Here is a 15,824-nt window from a genome sequence, read left to right on the forward strand (position 1 = left end):
AATTATCCCATAGTTCTAACCATTTTAAACAAAGTCCGTTAGGGAGTATATCAAATAATTAAGAAAATCAACTTCCAAAATTTCATGGCCAAAATAATGACCCCGACGAAATTAGACAAAATTATCCCAATGATCTAAACATATTTAACAAAAGAAAAAATAATGACAGATTGTGTTATGGACACTTAGAAACTTTTCCATTTGTGCGATTTATGGTAATTTTATTTCTAAGTCAGTATACTGAAAGAATAACAAATTTTGTTATTAGGAGAGTTTTTGAAATGTATAACATTTCCTCTTATTAGCGTGTTATTAAACATTTTCAATATAATATCACTTCAATACCAAATTTTGTTATTTTATCAGAAACTGTTATTATTTTTTCTTCTTGAAGTTGAACTTCAGGATAAAATAATAACACTTTTTGTTATTTTAACAGGATTTGTTATTGAAATATTATTAATTTTGTTATTACCGTCTGCCCGGGGTGCGTCAAACGCGTTCTGATCTGAAATCTCTTTGGCCAGTTGTCGCACTTACATCAATTTTCAGGGAGTGATAAGATAGCACGACAAGATTGAAACTACTTTCATATGTAAAGTGACAAAAATGCACGGAGTTTTTTTTATTTCGTTGAATATCTCAGGATTGAAATCGAATTTTGGGGATCTGTGAAGGCCAAAATGTGAGGAATTATGAGCTGCACAAAATAGCGTTCTTAACTCAATTTGGCCCAAAATGCACGTACGACAAGTTAGCACGACGGCGACGATATGCTGATAAAAGGTACAACAATAGTTATCAAAAGTTGTTTGTTGGTAGCAATAGGCTTCAAAGCACATGCTACTAATCGCAAAGTGCAATTAATTTTCTATTCATTTATTTAAGGTTCATTCACTATGGTGTCACCTTAAATAAATAAACAACAACATTCACTTGACGGCAAAATAAAGGTATTGCAAAAATTGTTTTATTGGATGGATTGTAAGCAATCAATAGTAGGCCTGTTACTATGGGTAGGGGGAGTAGAATGGACCATGGGGGCAGAATGGGCCACCCTTGGTTTTGGGCTTTAGAATGGATTTAGACCAACTTGCCTTACAAGGGTCTTATTGAGGTTTTGCAGCGCGACTGTATTTCAAATGTAGGTGGCGCCAAAATGAGGTTACTTGCCAAAAATCGTATTCCTTTCTGCTGAATTGAAGAACAAAATTGCTTATTTCTCATGATTCCCTGCATCAGTCTCAATGAAACTGGTTGCAAAAGACGAGAAAATTTTTTTGCTTTAAAATAATGAACATCAATTTTTGGCCGCTCAATAATTTGTGAACTTTTTCTTCAAAAAACATGTTTTGGAACACGAAAAAATGAGTTTCCCCGTATATATCAATGAAATGAACAGTGATATAGTTGATAACAGATGTGTTAACGTATATTCAACAATTTTTATTGATTTTTGACAGACTTTCTTGCCAAACAGTCCAAATTACTATCTTTTTCTAAATGTACAGTTTTCGCATAGAAAAATCAAACAAATATCAGAAAGTTGTACACCAAATTGTTGGAAATAATTTTTCTCATCCAAATCCGGCATAAGTTTTATAAAAATGTTGATTATGAAGGAAAAAACACATGTTTTCAAAAAATCTTGGGTTTACGCTATTTGTTCATAGGTGGCGACATGTGTCTTTTAGCTTTGCTGCAAATCCGCTATAATGGACGTCAAATAACACCACCAAACCGAAAATTACGTTTGAATTCATTGTATTTTTAGAATTATAAGCAAAAATGTAAATTTATTGACAAAACCACGCAAATGTTGTTTATTTCGAGAATTTCTGAAAAGTTGGATTGTTCAAAAAAGTTTTTCCAATGTTTATAGAGAATTTGCAGCAAAGCTAAAAGACGGGTGTCGCCACCTATGAACAAATAGCGTAAACCTATGATTTTTAGAAAAAATGTGTTTTTTCCTTCCTAATCAACATTTTTATAAAACTTATGCCGGATTCGGATGAGAAAAATTATTTCCAACAATTTGGTGTATAACTTTCCAATATTTGTTTGATTTTTCTATGAGAAAACTGTAGATTTAGAAAAGATAGTAATTTGGACTTTTGGCAAGAAAGTCTGTCAAAATCAATACAAATTGTTGAATATACGTTAACACATCTGTTATCAACTATATAACTGTTTATTTCATTGATATATACGGGAAACTCATTTTTGTGTTCCAAAACATGTTTTTTAAAGAAAAAGGTCACAAATTTTTGCGCGCCCAAAAGTTGATGTTCATTATTTTAAAGCAAAAAATTTTTCTCGTCTTTTGCAACCAATTTCATGAAGAATGATGCAGGGAATCATGAGAAATAAGCGATTTTGTTCTTTAATCGACAGAAAGGCATACGACTTTAGGCAAGTAACCTCATTTTGGCGCCACCTACACCCAAAGTTAAAGAACGAGAGGATAGTCCTCACGAAAAGAAACGTGAGGAAAGTGCTATTTTGCGAGAGTATAGTCCTCTCGCGTGTTCATTCGTTCATTGGAACAGTTCATCCTATGAGTGGCTTATATGGACAAACGACCGCCTCTTATTCACCGAACCATGGTGGCCCATACGGCAAAGGCACGGTTCAATATGCCGAAGGTCTTGGGTTCGAATCTCGGTACCGGTACTTTTTTTTGATAGATGAACTTTTTTGGAAAATGAACCATGAGTAAAGTACTCTCGGTAATTTCGGGATTTATCCTCTCCGTCCGCACACAGTACCATTTTACTATCGAATCGTGCTCTTTATCCTCTCGTATGCCGATGCCCAGTTCTGGGTGTACATTTGAAACGCAGTCGCGCTGCAAAACCTCAATAATGTTACTAGATGTTATTACCAAGGTAAAGAAACAACAACGGAACCTTCAAATCATTATAAGCTTGGTGGTGGAAGTGTTAAATTAAAATCCACTTGGGGGCAGACCACCCTTTTTCTGCCTTATAAAAATAATCAAATGTTACGAAATTTGAGCTAAATGGAGCATTTAACTGCTGGTAGCTTCACAAATCACGTAAATTGCAGCATCAGTTGATTTTTAATTTGTTTTGATGCTTATTTTTAAAAATAATATCTTATTGCAACATATTAAGGCCGTTGCAAATATTTTTCAAAGTTTATGTCCGGGGGGGACAGGCCATCTTTGAAGGGGGGGACGAAAAACTTCAAAACGTCAATGAAAATTTATGTTTAATCAACTAAAAACCAGTTAAAATGCATTTTCCCGCGTTTACAAAATCGTTTAAATCAAAAAAATATTGAAAAGTGTTACTTTTCGAAATAAGTGCTAAAAAGTTCAACTTTTCAGAACTCATTTGAGTGCCGAAAAGTAGAACTTTTCAGCATTTATTTTGAAAAGTGTTGCTATTTGGTTCTGTTATTTTTGGTACAGAAAAGTAGGCTATTTCGTCGTTCAAGAATGACAGGAAAAGTAAGTAGTTTCACGACGGAAATGCAAAAAATGCATTTTAAAACACTTTTTTCATCCAAATGTTGAAACCTAGGCTTGTAATTTCAATTTTATTATTTTTTTTTATTGTTTTGTCCCCCTCGACTTTGGTCAGAGCCGAGGGACATAAACTTCAAAAAATATTTGCAACGTCCTAACAATATTTTCAAAAATGTTTGTTTTGGTAAATTATTATTTTTATAAAAGTGGTCTATCTTCATGGAAACTATTTTAGAAAGGTTTCTTAAGTCATTTCTTATCTCCCTTCAACGTTTTATTAGGCGAAATGGCTTGTTTTCTAAGGTGAAAAGTATTTTTTTTTAAATTATAGTTACAAGCAAAAAAAATTATCCCATAGTATAAGCCTACTACACTGAATTCATAAATCTTTGTGTTTTCCTATGGTTTTTGGCATATTTTACTTAGCCATTCTGCCCCCCTGCCCCTAAATCGTTTGTACAGTCCAAACTCTATTTTTCGAAGTTCTCGCGCAAATTGTACTTCTCATTTTTGATATTCGGATCTACGCAAAATAAGTTTGATCCACGAGAACAAAAATTACGAAAGTCCATACATTTTTAACAGATTGCTCAAACGAAACCATAACAACGTTTTTTTCCTAGGTATTTAAAAACGTGGGTTTTATAGAAAACCTAGATGTATGGGTATCAAAAGATCGAACATTTTTTATCCTTTCCGATGTCATATAGGTTGACTTGTGAATCGTGGACCGGTACGGATGCCGGCGGATTTTCCGACGACGTAATTCCGGGTTGGTACGTTTATTTAGCAATTCTATGGTAATATATTGACATTTAGTTGAATTAAAAGTTTGCGAAAATAAGTTTAGATAAGTTTTATATAGAATTCCCAGAGTTATATAAACTTTTATACTAAGTAATCAGTAAACTTTATATTCAATCAAAATTATTTTTTTAATTAGTCAAGGATGCCTATTTGGAGTTGGGAGACTGGATTTATGGTGATTTGTCAACAAATAACATTATTTATGTTAATTTTTCGAAAGGTGTACAAACTTTTTTTTGCACCTTTTTTATTTTCGTAATAGTATTTGTTGTATAACTTTTTATAGAAATCATCTTTTCATGAGCTTTTTGTAGCAAAATGTTCGGCATGAGTTTCTGAACAAAACGTAGTACTAGGTTTCTGCAAAACTTTAAATTGTTTACATGTTTCTTCACAAAATGTGCATAGTGCCCAAGGGGTGTAAATACTTTTTTTACATACTGTATAGTTAATCAAGAAAAAAAAATAAAAATGTTTTGTTGCCTTATTTTGGGTTGTTGCCCTCAAATGTTAAATCAAAAATACTCCGCAGTGTTCTGGAAATATTTAATCCAATAATAGAAGTTTCATAAAGTCAGGGCTGTATTGGGAATTCACAATGATTTAAATATATTAAAGGTTTTTATTGTTTTTTATTATTATTATTTTTTTGTTTTTGATTAAGTATCCGACAGCTTACGTTAGCGACTGGACATTCTAACAGAAAAAAAAACTTACAACGGCAATCCCGTTTTGCTCCGAATCCAATCTACGTGACTGGTAACGCGCGTAAACCCAACCGGTATTCCTCTTTGACAGGAGATGAAACTGCCGAAACTTGTGATCCCAATAAGTGTCCCGTCCCGCAACGAAACCAACGGACCACCGGAATCTCCGTAGCAGGTCGACTCGTGGTTCGAACCAGCGGCACACAGGGTCGATGGGTGGACCAAACCAAAATGCACAAACACGCACTCCTGGTTTGAGATCACCTTTAAGGTAGCGTACTGCAGCTCGATGGCAGAATCGCTATCATCCGTCGTTTGTCCCCAACCGCTGGCGACGCCCATTTCTCCGTAGTAGTTCCGGGAACCCGTGGCTATCCGGATCGGGCGAATTCTTGCGTTGAATTGAACTTCCCGCGGAAGTTTCACCAGCGCCACATCATTAATAAAAGAATTCTCATCATACTTTTCATGGATGTAGAACTCGTTACCGACTATCATGACTCGACCGTCATCCAAAATCGGCAACGGTGTATTCGTACCCATAATGGCCAAGAATACATCGGCGTTAATGAAGCAATGAGCGGCTGTGACGACCCACTGGTTGGATATCAAACTTCCACCGCAGAGATAATAGCTGTCTCCTTTTCTGATCGCAAAAAACAGCTGATGTGGAAATTGTTTGTCTGCGGCAGGCTGCCCGTTGATAATGTTGGTCGGCTCCAGTGTCTGAGTCTGGCCGGTGGACACCGCCGTCGCAAACATGATCGATATCAGCCAGAGGATCATGCTGGAGGATGTGCGTCTTTTTGCAGTACAATTCACACTAAACCAATGAACCGAGTTGATTGCTGGGTGTAAGCGCGTTGCGTTGTCGAAATCATGCATTTCTTTGAGAAAGCTTAAAAAAGAAAAAAAAACAACGCTGCATGATACAGTCATCCCACATATTCGGAACACCCACAAATTCGGAACACTTTTGTGATAATTTGTCAATAGCATGCCAAATGTTTTTTTTTTCTGGCGACCCTTCTATGTTTAGGACCTTTTTTTGGACATTCTCTTGCTATTTCACTAGCAAAAGGAGTTCTTTTTGAATTAAAACTGCCTTTCGAGACTGTTGTGTTCAATGCTGCAAAACACTGCCTCCAAATTGCATGTTCCATAATTGTGGGATGTTATTGTGCCTCCCACAATTGTGAAACACCTGAATTTAACAGATATTTTCACAAAAAAAGTTATCAGACCATTTATAAAACATTATTAAGCTTTAGTTTCATTGTTTCCAGTGTGTGAAGTCATTATTTTGTAGAAAATATGTACTCCTGGAGAGAATCAACGTTTGTTTACATCCGTAAGAAAAAAGCGTTCCGAATTTTTGGATTTCAAGGGTCACAGTTTTTCTTCAAAAACTTGATATAAAAGTTAAAATTTGCAGTTGTTCGATACAGCATTCGAAAGATCGCAAGAAAAGCTTTCAAATGAAGGTAAAAGCGAATCATTAAGTTCAATTATCGATTTTCTATGATTGTTTGAACATTGGCCGATCTGTAAACTGTTCCGAATATGAGGGATGGCTGTATTCTCTAATTAGAGAAATCCGGTTTTTGCTTTTCGGGGTTGTATTACGCCTTCTCGTTATCGTGCTTTCTTGTTGCAAGTAAAAATTGAAGTTACTATCAATGGTTCACACTTATATTCGGTTATAAATCCAATCAAATAGAACTCATTTTTAATTTTTTTATATGGAATATTCTTGCAAAATTATTTTTTGCAAAAGAGTTTAATAACAGTTTGGGTTATCATAACAAAATTTGTTATTGGTCTGATATTGGTTGAAAGCCAAACCCGGGCAGACGGTAATAACAAAATTCATGCCATTTCAATAACAAATATTGTTAAAATAACAGAAAGTGTTATGGAATCTTCTTGAAAAATCATTTTTTGCATAAGAGTTTAATGACAGTTTATGTTATCATAACAAAATTTGTTATTGGTCTGATTTTGGTTGAAAGCCAAAACAACTTGGGAAAAACATTTTTGTTATGGAAGGATACCACAAACTGTTAAAAGGATGATCGGATTGGTTGTTAAAATAACAAAAAATAATAACAAAGATTTATTCGAAGATTAAGTAAAAATATTTTTAGTCTGTTATTACAATAACAATCCAATAGAATAAAAATTATAATGACGGATAACAAATCTGGTTGTAAATAACATAAAATGTTATTGGCCTAGTATTTTCAAATAGCAAAATGTTATTCCCAAGTTATTTGAAACAACTTTGGAATAACAAATTTTGTTATGGAAATAATTCCAACTGTTATTGGTATGATCGTATTAGTTGTAAAAAAAAGATGAAAGAATAACAAGGATTTGTTCGACGAATAACTCAAAATGTTATTAGTTTGTTGTTACAATAACAATCGAATAACAAAAAAATCATCACGGAGAATAACAAAACTTGTTATAAATAACATAAAATGTTATTGGCCTAGTTTAAATCCAAGATGCTGGTCAAAAAAAGTAGCGTTGAAATATTAAAACATGCATTTTGTAATTTAATAGGCTACAATATATTTAAATTCTAGCAAAGTGGGATCGCAGAACTTGTGTCCGATTTTCAATGTTAAAATATGAAACATTCGTGTAATTTTCCGATCTTTCCGAAACTGAATTCAAGACTAACATTTCAAAAGGGCCAAACATTCAATATTACGCCTTTTTGAAATGTTAGTCTTGATTAAAAAAAATCGAAAATATTTTTTTCGGAATGATCGGAAAATTTCACGAATGTTTCATTTTTTAACATTGAAAATCGAACAATTAGGTGCTGAGATATCAACGTTAGAAAATGATGGGTTGTTTGGGTGAGACTAAGAAAACATAAATTTTCCGGCTTTTTAAACCTTTGCATGGCAATACCCAGCAACTAAATGTCGTATCAACAAACCCAGCAACTAAATGTCGTATCAACAAAAAACAAAATAAAGATAATTTTCTCAGCTTTTCAAAAATATTTTTTTCAAAAGTGGGCAAACATGTGCACTAATTAAAAAAAAAATGGAAAACTGCGACTATTTTCAAAAAAGTTACCTAAAAATGGCTATAACTTAAGAGATTTTTTGCACAACCTGGAAATTTCTGAAAAGTTGGCATTTTATGTCCCCTAAAACATATAACAAAAACAACAAATCAAAAAATTTTTTTTTGCCAAATCAAGTTTTAGTGACAAAAAGTTAAATTAAAAATCACCAAATTTTTTTACCGTGTATCATTTTTTTTTTCAGTGTAGTCCTTATCCATACTTACAACTTTCCCGAAGACACCAAATCGATCAAAAAATTCCTTCAAAAGATACAGATTTTTGAATTTTCATACATCATTTTTGTATGGACAGCTGCCAAATTTGTGTGGAAAATTATATGGACAAACTAATGATGCAAAATGGCTTCTTTGGGCATACCGAAGGCACCAAAAAAGGTTCAGCCGGATTAAAAAATACAAAAAAAAATCGAATGACCGAAATCTCAGAGCATTGCTCATTTAAAAAAATAAAAGACACAAAAAATATTGTTTAGCGCCAAGACTTCCTTCCATAAACCACGATAACACTTTTTTGAAATTCCAAACCCCCAACCTCACTGGGTAACAGTCCAATTAAAACGCACCGAAATCTACCTTACCACATAGAGTCACATTCCAGTAAGCTATCTAGACAAGCTTACGCGTCAATTTGCCGTCAGTACGAAACTCGAGGGACCGGCTTTTTATTCATTTTGTCTTTCCTTCTATGTTATGTACCTAGGTACACGGTCGGCTTGACTCAACACGTAGGCAGATACAGGGATCTGTTGAAATGTTAACCCAAGTTTTGCTTCCACGGATGTTCAGCATTCGTTTTGAACTGTTTTGTTGAATCTGATTTTTTCTGCTTTTTATGCTTTAAAAAAATAAAATCTTCTATTCGAAAAAAAATCTTTTCATAGAAATAGAGATTTTTTGAATGACATATTGACCTCCGACAGCCTTCCACAGTACCGAAAAGCATTACTTTTCTATATAAGTGCTGAAAACTGAACTTTTTAGCATTTAATTCGATGCTGAAAAGTATTTTTGGTGCTGTTACTTTGAGTGTTGAAAAGTAGGCCGTTTCGTCGTCCGAGAATGACGGGTTAAGTAAAAACACTGCATGTGTAAAAAAATAGTTTTTTGAGGATTTTTTTTTATGAGTTCCCAAAACGGCGTCATCCCTGTAAGAAACGTGAGGTCAGCCGCTGCTCGCGGAACCCCCATCGCTTAAACACATCTGCAGTGCCCTCGGGTCGGTCAATCTATCGTCAGACTTGGTCGGGGACGGTCGAGTTTTCCTACGGAGTAGAGATTTATTTTTTAGCATAGTAAATTTGTAGCTAATTTAAGCAGTCAACAAATTGTTGAGCTTTCTGCCAAAAATATGAAACTGTTTGTGGTGCTTAGTGTGCTGCTCGTCGGAGCCCTGGCCTCGGATGGACCCAAAGTCACTGATAAGGTAAGCAAAAAGGCAGTCTTCTTCTTATTACAATTATCTAGGCTTCTTTTCTGTATCGTTCTAAATTGAGTTATGAGCGCCTTTCTTCGGACATTTTCTTTTTCGCTACGCCTTTTTATACGGCGACCAAACCGGTTCCATTATAATATGCTAACTGATTTTGAATTATGATGGGATGGTAATTGAACAATTGAGTTCATCTACTTCTCAGAAGGTTTGTTAACCCGACTTTGTAACGAGCTGCCTCCACAACCAGCGATCGCGGAGTCGTGGGATGAATTCTCGTTTGAATCCAGCTCTCGTTTTGTTCGCACTCTTCCTCTTACCCTTCATTTTATGGTATGATTACGTGTCTCTTTGTTGTCCGGTTGGCACTCGTTTTTTTTGTTTCACTGTTTTACGAGTCAAATTTGGAAAGCAGATGAAAAGTGCCAAAAAAGCAAATTTTCGACAAAGCGGAAGAGAAAATGTTTGACGAACTAGAACCGGAAGTAGCTCAATTTGGACTCTATTCAAAATTAGAAATTTTCGGGTTCAGCCTCCATTAATCAAATTTGCATTCAAACAGGTGTTCTTTGACATCACCATCGGGGGCAAGCCGGAAGGTCGGATCGTGATCGGTCTGTTCGGTGGCACCGTCCCGAAGACGGCCCGCAACTTCAAGGAGCTGGCCGAGAAGACCACCGTCGGCGAAGGGTAAGTGTAATTATTGTTTTCACAGCTCACATTCGATATTGTTTGCGAGCAAACCAACTGAAAATGTGCAGAGACGGCTGTGCGGTTGAACTTCCGGTGAAACAAACGTTTACCGATGTTAGTAATTAAAAGTGCTTCAATCGGCATTTTTTGTGATCTACTAATAGTTGGTTTGATGTGCGGATATTAATTGCTACCTTTAGGAATCAGATTTTTTGCTGAAAAAGTATACGTCATCAAATCAATTTTGAAGCATAAAGACAATTTTATGTTGAAACATTTAACACCGTAGTGTAGTTAACATTGCTTTGTGAATTTTAAATTAATTTGATTGTTTAGTTTTCATTTCTCGGGTGAGTTTTCAAAAAGCCGTAATAGCCACCGTGACCTCTTACACTAATATTCGTAATTCTCCAAATAGCAACAATATTTCATTTATTTTTTGTTTGGGGCACTTGAAAGACGTGTAGATGAACAATCTAAAGCATTTTTGAAATTGGTTTTCCGTAAGTAAGTCGAATACCGAGGCAAAAAAGCCAATGGTAAAGGCTTTTAAGGCTTTTTGAAAACTAATCCGAGATTTGTTTGTTTATTAACATCAAATCAAGTATCTACGAATTTAATAATGTACAATGTTCGAAACTTGTGCAGAATTGGGCCGATAACAAAGTTGGCTCTGAACTTTTTGACTACAGTCGAATTTCTGGTTGTCAATTTTCTCGGTCTCAATATTGCTCTATCTACCGATGAATTCTTCAGTCCTTTCAAATTGCATACTTCGATTCTCTTCATTCCTCGAGATATTCTCTTGCTTGAAGGATCTCTTCCTCATTGTTTTGCATTAAAAATCCCTTCCGGTTGTCAATAATTTCACTCTCTCATGGCTTGCATAGCCATTTTTCTGTGTGAAACGATGCTTTGAAGGATGCTTGACATTTGTTTGCTGGACGTTGCCATGATACAATGAAAACCATACTTTCAATCGAGTCTTCATTTTGCATCGTTCTGTGAACTGATGATTCTCTTATTTGATGGATCCGTCAAAATTGACAAATCTAGACTTTTTTGTTTGAAAAGGGCCAATAAACCAAATTTTCAGTTTTTTGCTTTTTGGGTTTTTTTAATACTCCTGACTCAAGGCTGTTTCAAAAACACCCAAAAAGCAAAAAACAGGAAATTTGGTTTATTGGACCTTTTCAGAAAAACTCCAGAAATGAATAGTCCAGTTTAAAAAAAAATGTCTTACCTAAATCTAGAATTTCATTTGCATCATTCAAATACCTATCTATTAGCAAAACCAATACAAAAGTCGTATTCTCCCTTTTGTTAGAAATATTGTATGTTTCTCTCAAAAGTACACGCCGCGCGGCATTTCTGACTGTGTCTTAGACATTGTTGCCAGCGATTTTCTGCACAAACAAAGCCAGGTGATTCGAAGAAGAAGATCAACAAAAACAAAATACGCAGTATGGGATTTGACAGCGAGCATTTGGCGTAAGTCCGGCGCGTCGTTTCGAGGCTGATATGCCGCGTGTCTTTCTCGGGAATACGCGCAATACTTTTAAATTGCCATGATCCTAACATCATTTTAATCTAGTTTTCTCAGATCCGGCTTCAAAAAAGTAAATAAATATCACTTAAGTGGTCATAACAAGAGATAGGGTAACAAGATCCTCAAAGTTTATGACTCATTAGGGTGGTTTTTCAATTGTTTATACAACGATGTGTCATTAGACAGACCCGAACAATATTTTTGTTTAGATTTTTAGAGAACCGACTTTAACGCGAAGACTTCCATCATTGCCATGATTTTTTGTTCAAAGATATAAATTTTGTGTCGCTGTCAATATTTTGTCAAAATTCCTTCTACAACTTGTTTAGAAAAGTGCCCTACACATGCTGATTCCTTTTGGTAACGATTATCCCATTCCTTGCAAAGTTATGGAAATCGTCATTAATCAATGATCACCAACTAGGACGTCAATGATTGTACCACAAAATTATATACATTTTGAAACACATTTGATTTAGACCGAAAATTCTTTCAGGCTGATTCATTTTGGTGCAGAAATTCGTTAAACTGAATTCAATACAGATAATTTCAGAGTGATGATCAATTTTCTTCGAAAGTGATCAACGGCTTCACCTTTAAAAAAAATTATAAATTTACCTATGTAACTGTAAACTGGTTTGGCAAACAAACAATACAGACACAGTGTTCAAAGATTAAAGATTTTGTTTCACTTTTAACAAAAGAACATGTTAACAATTCATTATCCATTCTCCCTCTTTCCAGCTACAAGGGCAGCAAGTTCCACCGCGTCATCTCGGACTTTATGATCCAGGGTGGAGACTTTACGCGCGGCGACGGAACCGGCGGACGGTCCATCTACGGCGAGCGGTTCGCCGATGAGAACTTCAAGCTGAAGCACTACGGCGCCGGATGGCTGTCGATGGCGAACGCCGGCAAGGACACCAACGGATCGCAGTTCTTCATCACGGTCAAGGCGACCAGCTGGCTGGACGGACGCCACGTCGTGTTCGGCAAGGTGGTGGAGGGCATGGACGTCGTGCGGAAGATCGAAAAGACCGCCACCGACGGTCGGGACAAGCCCGTCCAGGACGTGGTCATCGCCGACAGTGGCTCGCTGCCGGTGGACACGCCGTACGCCGTGGAGAAGGCCGATGCGCGCGATTAGGGGTTTGGAACTTCCGGGTGGAGTGTGGAGGGGAAACTGATCGAAAAGAGAGTGCATTTAATGTGATCAAAAGATGATAAATGAAAGATGAGTAATAAAATGAACGATGAATGATTTTTAAGAGAACTTTTTTTTATTCAATATTTATCACAAGTGTCCTTATGCACTTTAAACTATGAGTTGTTCAATTGGACTGTACTACCCATGTTCGCATAAATGTCCCAGCAAGCTGAGAAAAACGCATTTTAAGTTTGTCCCACGCATAAAACTACTTTTTTATTTTTTCACGAAAAACCTGAATTTCCTCTGATTTCTAGAACAATGTCCTGGATGTTTTAGGCTTTTCTGAAAGAGCACACTATTTTGAAACAACAAGCAGGAATAACTCAAAATTGATGAAAATGTATATGGGACATTTATGCGATCAGGGGTAGTTTATTACCGTTTTACACTAAAACCCGATGGTTTGACACCAAGTGTTGTCTAGCGAACGGGGTCACTTTTTGGTTTGGCACCATATTTACACAAAGCTCACACTTACTACCAAACGTTTGGTTTGATAGTAAGTGTGAGTCCCGTGTAAAAAGTGACAGTTTGAAACTTTTTAGTTTGAAATGGTTAAACCAACGAGGTACAAACTAATAAAGTGACCAGTGAGTGTACGGATAATTGCCCCATGTTCGAAAACACGCATCTGAACTACTCGGATCTTCTTGAACCCTTCGTCAAATTTGTAGGGATTAGAGATATCCACGCGCGAGAGTTGGTAACAAAATTTACACGCAGCCATAGACAAAACGAGTCAGCTGTGTCCTTTTTTATACCACGAGCACGTGGTAAACAGCTGGTTTTACAGACGATCAAATCATAAAATGCATTTTTTCAATATTTCGTTTCCGCCCTATTGGCCGCCATCTTGGATTTAAAAATTCTAAATCACCTTAGCGTAGTTTGGGGGTCATATTTCATCTCGACAATCAAAAATAAGATAGCGAAATAGTAGCTTATGCAACAAGTTGCATAAAGAAGATTTCTCAGCACGAGTTGTATATATATCCAACGAGGATTACCGAGTGCTGAAAAAAACAAGTTTTGCAACGAGTTGCTTACAACATTTTTTGCAATTCTGAAAATATAGAATGAAATTTTATGTCAAACATTCATGTGTTTAGTAAATTCACCGTTCAAAACAAAAAAAATGAAAAAAACTGTTGGGTTGTTCAAGCATTATACAAAGAAGTTTCTTTGTTGTATGGACAATTGTCCACGATGGGATATGAAATTTACAAAAAAAACGTGGTTTAAAGGTGGTCCCAATTTAGCAAATTGTATTGCCGAACTTTTTTTTTGTGTTAAAAGTGATTTTTTTTTAAATAAATTGAAAATATCGTCCATCGAAGTTTTAAAAGTTATCAAAAAAAAAGACAGAATTTAACTTGCAATAAAAAGTTTACCATTTTCAAGTTGTGGGAAGTTGTATTCCTACAATTTCCATTTTTGACCTTGTTTATCGGTAAACTAGTAAATATTAAACGGCCTCTGAAAGCATTTTTTTTTGAAAATTACTTTTTTAAGGGGTACATACCTTATTACTGAGAAAAACGCAAAACAATTTTGTCCCACACATAAGGCTACGTGGTAAGTTTTCACGAAAAAACGTTACTTAATCCACCTTAAGGTGGTTGGTGCCTTCCTCACATTCATGTTGTATTTTAGGTTGAATTTACAAATTTAAGAGTATTTTTTTATCTTTTTTTTTTTCATTTAATTTTTTTTATTATTATTGTTTTTACCAGAACAGCTTTCCGAGCTACGACGCTATGGGGAGGACTTTCATAACAGATCGTCGGCGAGCCTTCCGAGCAACGATGCTATGGGAAGGTCTTTCTGGTTAACACACAAAATCACACAGTTATTTTGCTCCACTATTAACTCGACGATCCAAATTGTCAGTGCGTCTTTCGATCATTATATAGAAATAGCTTTTTCACCGCAAAAAAATAAAACCTTATTCGAAAAATTTTAACACAGTCCACCTGACGCCGTGCCTTCCGATCAACGATGATATAGGAAAGGCTTTGAAAATCACAAAACATCACTTTTCACTCTGAATATTTTTTTACGACCACGTGCTCCCTTTGCCAATTATGCACTGATGACGCTGCATTTTCAGAGGGTAATCTTCTCCTAGCAGCACACAATTCACGACAAAAATGCGAAACAAAAGGCACACACAAAAAAAAATCACTTTTCACTACGAATATTTTTTTACGACCACGCGCTCCCTTTGCCAATTATGCACTCACTCGAACAGTGACACAAAAGAGACGGAAAATAACACGAAAAAACAGGACTGCGCGTCCCGAAAAGCACCACACTAATGATCTAGGGTCTTAGGGGACTCCAAAACGAACAGAATAAGGCGGATCCGGCCAAAATCGGTTCAGCCAGTTCTGAGATAATCGTGTGGAAAAAAATCATGTCTACACACATCCCCACAGAAATTTGTTCAGAATTTGATTCTGATTCGATAGGTATACGTGAAGGTATATCTAGGAGGTGTATTTAAGAAGTTCATTTTTCGAGTGATTTTATAGCCTTGCCTCAGTGAGGTGAGGAAGGCAAAACGGATTTCCTCCTGATTTCTAGAACAAAGTACTGTATGTTAGAGGCTCTTTTGAAAGAACACACGAATTTGAACCAAACTGCATCAAAACTGATCAGGAGCAGATTAGCTCTCATTCTTTAGCTCGCGAAATCCCGGAAACTATTCAATCGAATTTTAAGAAATAAAGAGGCAGTTTTTGTATATTTTGCTCGGTTTGTTCTAGAGGTCGTATCGAGGTGGTTTGATTTTAACATTTTTACTGAAAGAGCAGAAAATTTTAAAA

The 15,824-nt window shown here is 35.8% G+C and overlaps 2 protein-coding genes across 2 annotated transcripts; one reads left to right on the plus strand and one right to left on the minus strand.

Moving 5' to 3' along the window:
- Window positions 1-4,974: 4,974 nt before the first annotated feature.
- LOC6036599 (chymotrypsin BI) lies at window positions 4,975-5,810 on the minus strand. The gene has a single exon (XM_001846579.2). It carries the CDS (start codon window positions 5,791-5,793, stop codon window positions 5,014-5,016), a length of 780 nt encoding a protein of 259 aa, XP_001846631.2. The 5' UTR covers window positions 5,794-5,810; the 3' UTR covers window positions 4,975-5,013.
- Window positions 5,811-9,328: 3,518 nt separating this feature from the next.
- On the plus strand, window positions 9,329-13,054 carry LOC6036600 (peptidyl-prolyl cis-trans isomerase 5). The gene is made up of 3 exons (XM_001846580.2): window positions 9,329-9,538; window positions 10,107-10,234; window positions 12,531-13,054. Exons 1-3 carry the CDS (start codon window positions 9,464-9,466, stop codon window positions 12,931-12,933), a joined length of 606 nt encoding a protein of 201 aa, XP_001846632.1. The 5' UTR covers window positions 9,329-9,463; the 3' UTR covers window positions 12,934-13,054.
- Window positions 13,055-15,824: the final 2,770 nt, after the last annotated feature.

Source organism: Culex quinquefasciatus, chromosome 3 (assembly GCF_015732765.1).
Source record: "Culex quinquefasciatus strain JHB chromosome 3, VPISU_Cqui_1.0_pri_paternal, whole genome shotgun sequence".
Taxonomy (NCBI): domain Eukaryota; kingdom Metazoa; phylum Arthropoda; class Insecta; order Diptera; family Culicidae; genus Culex; species Culex quinquefasciatus.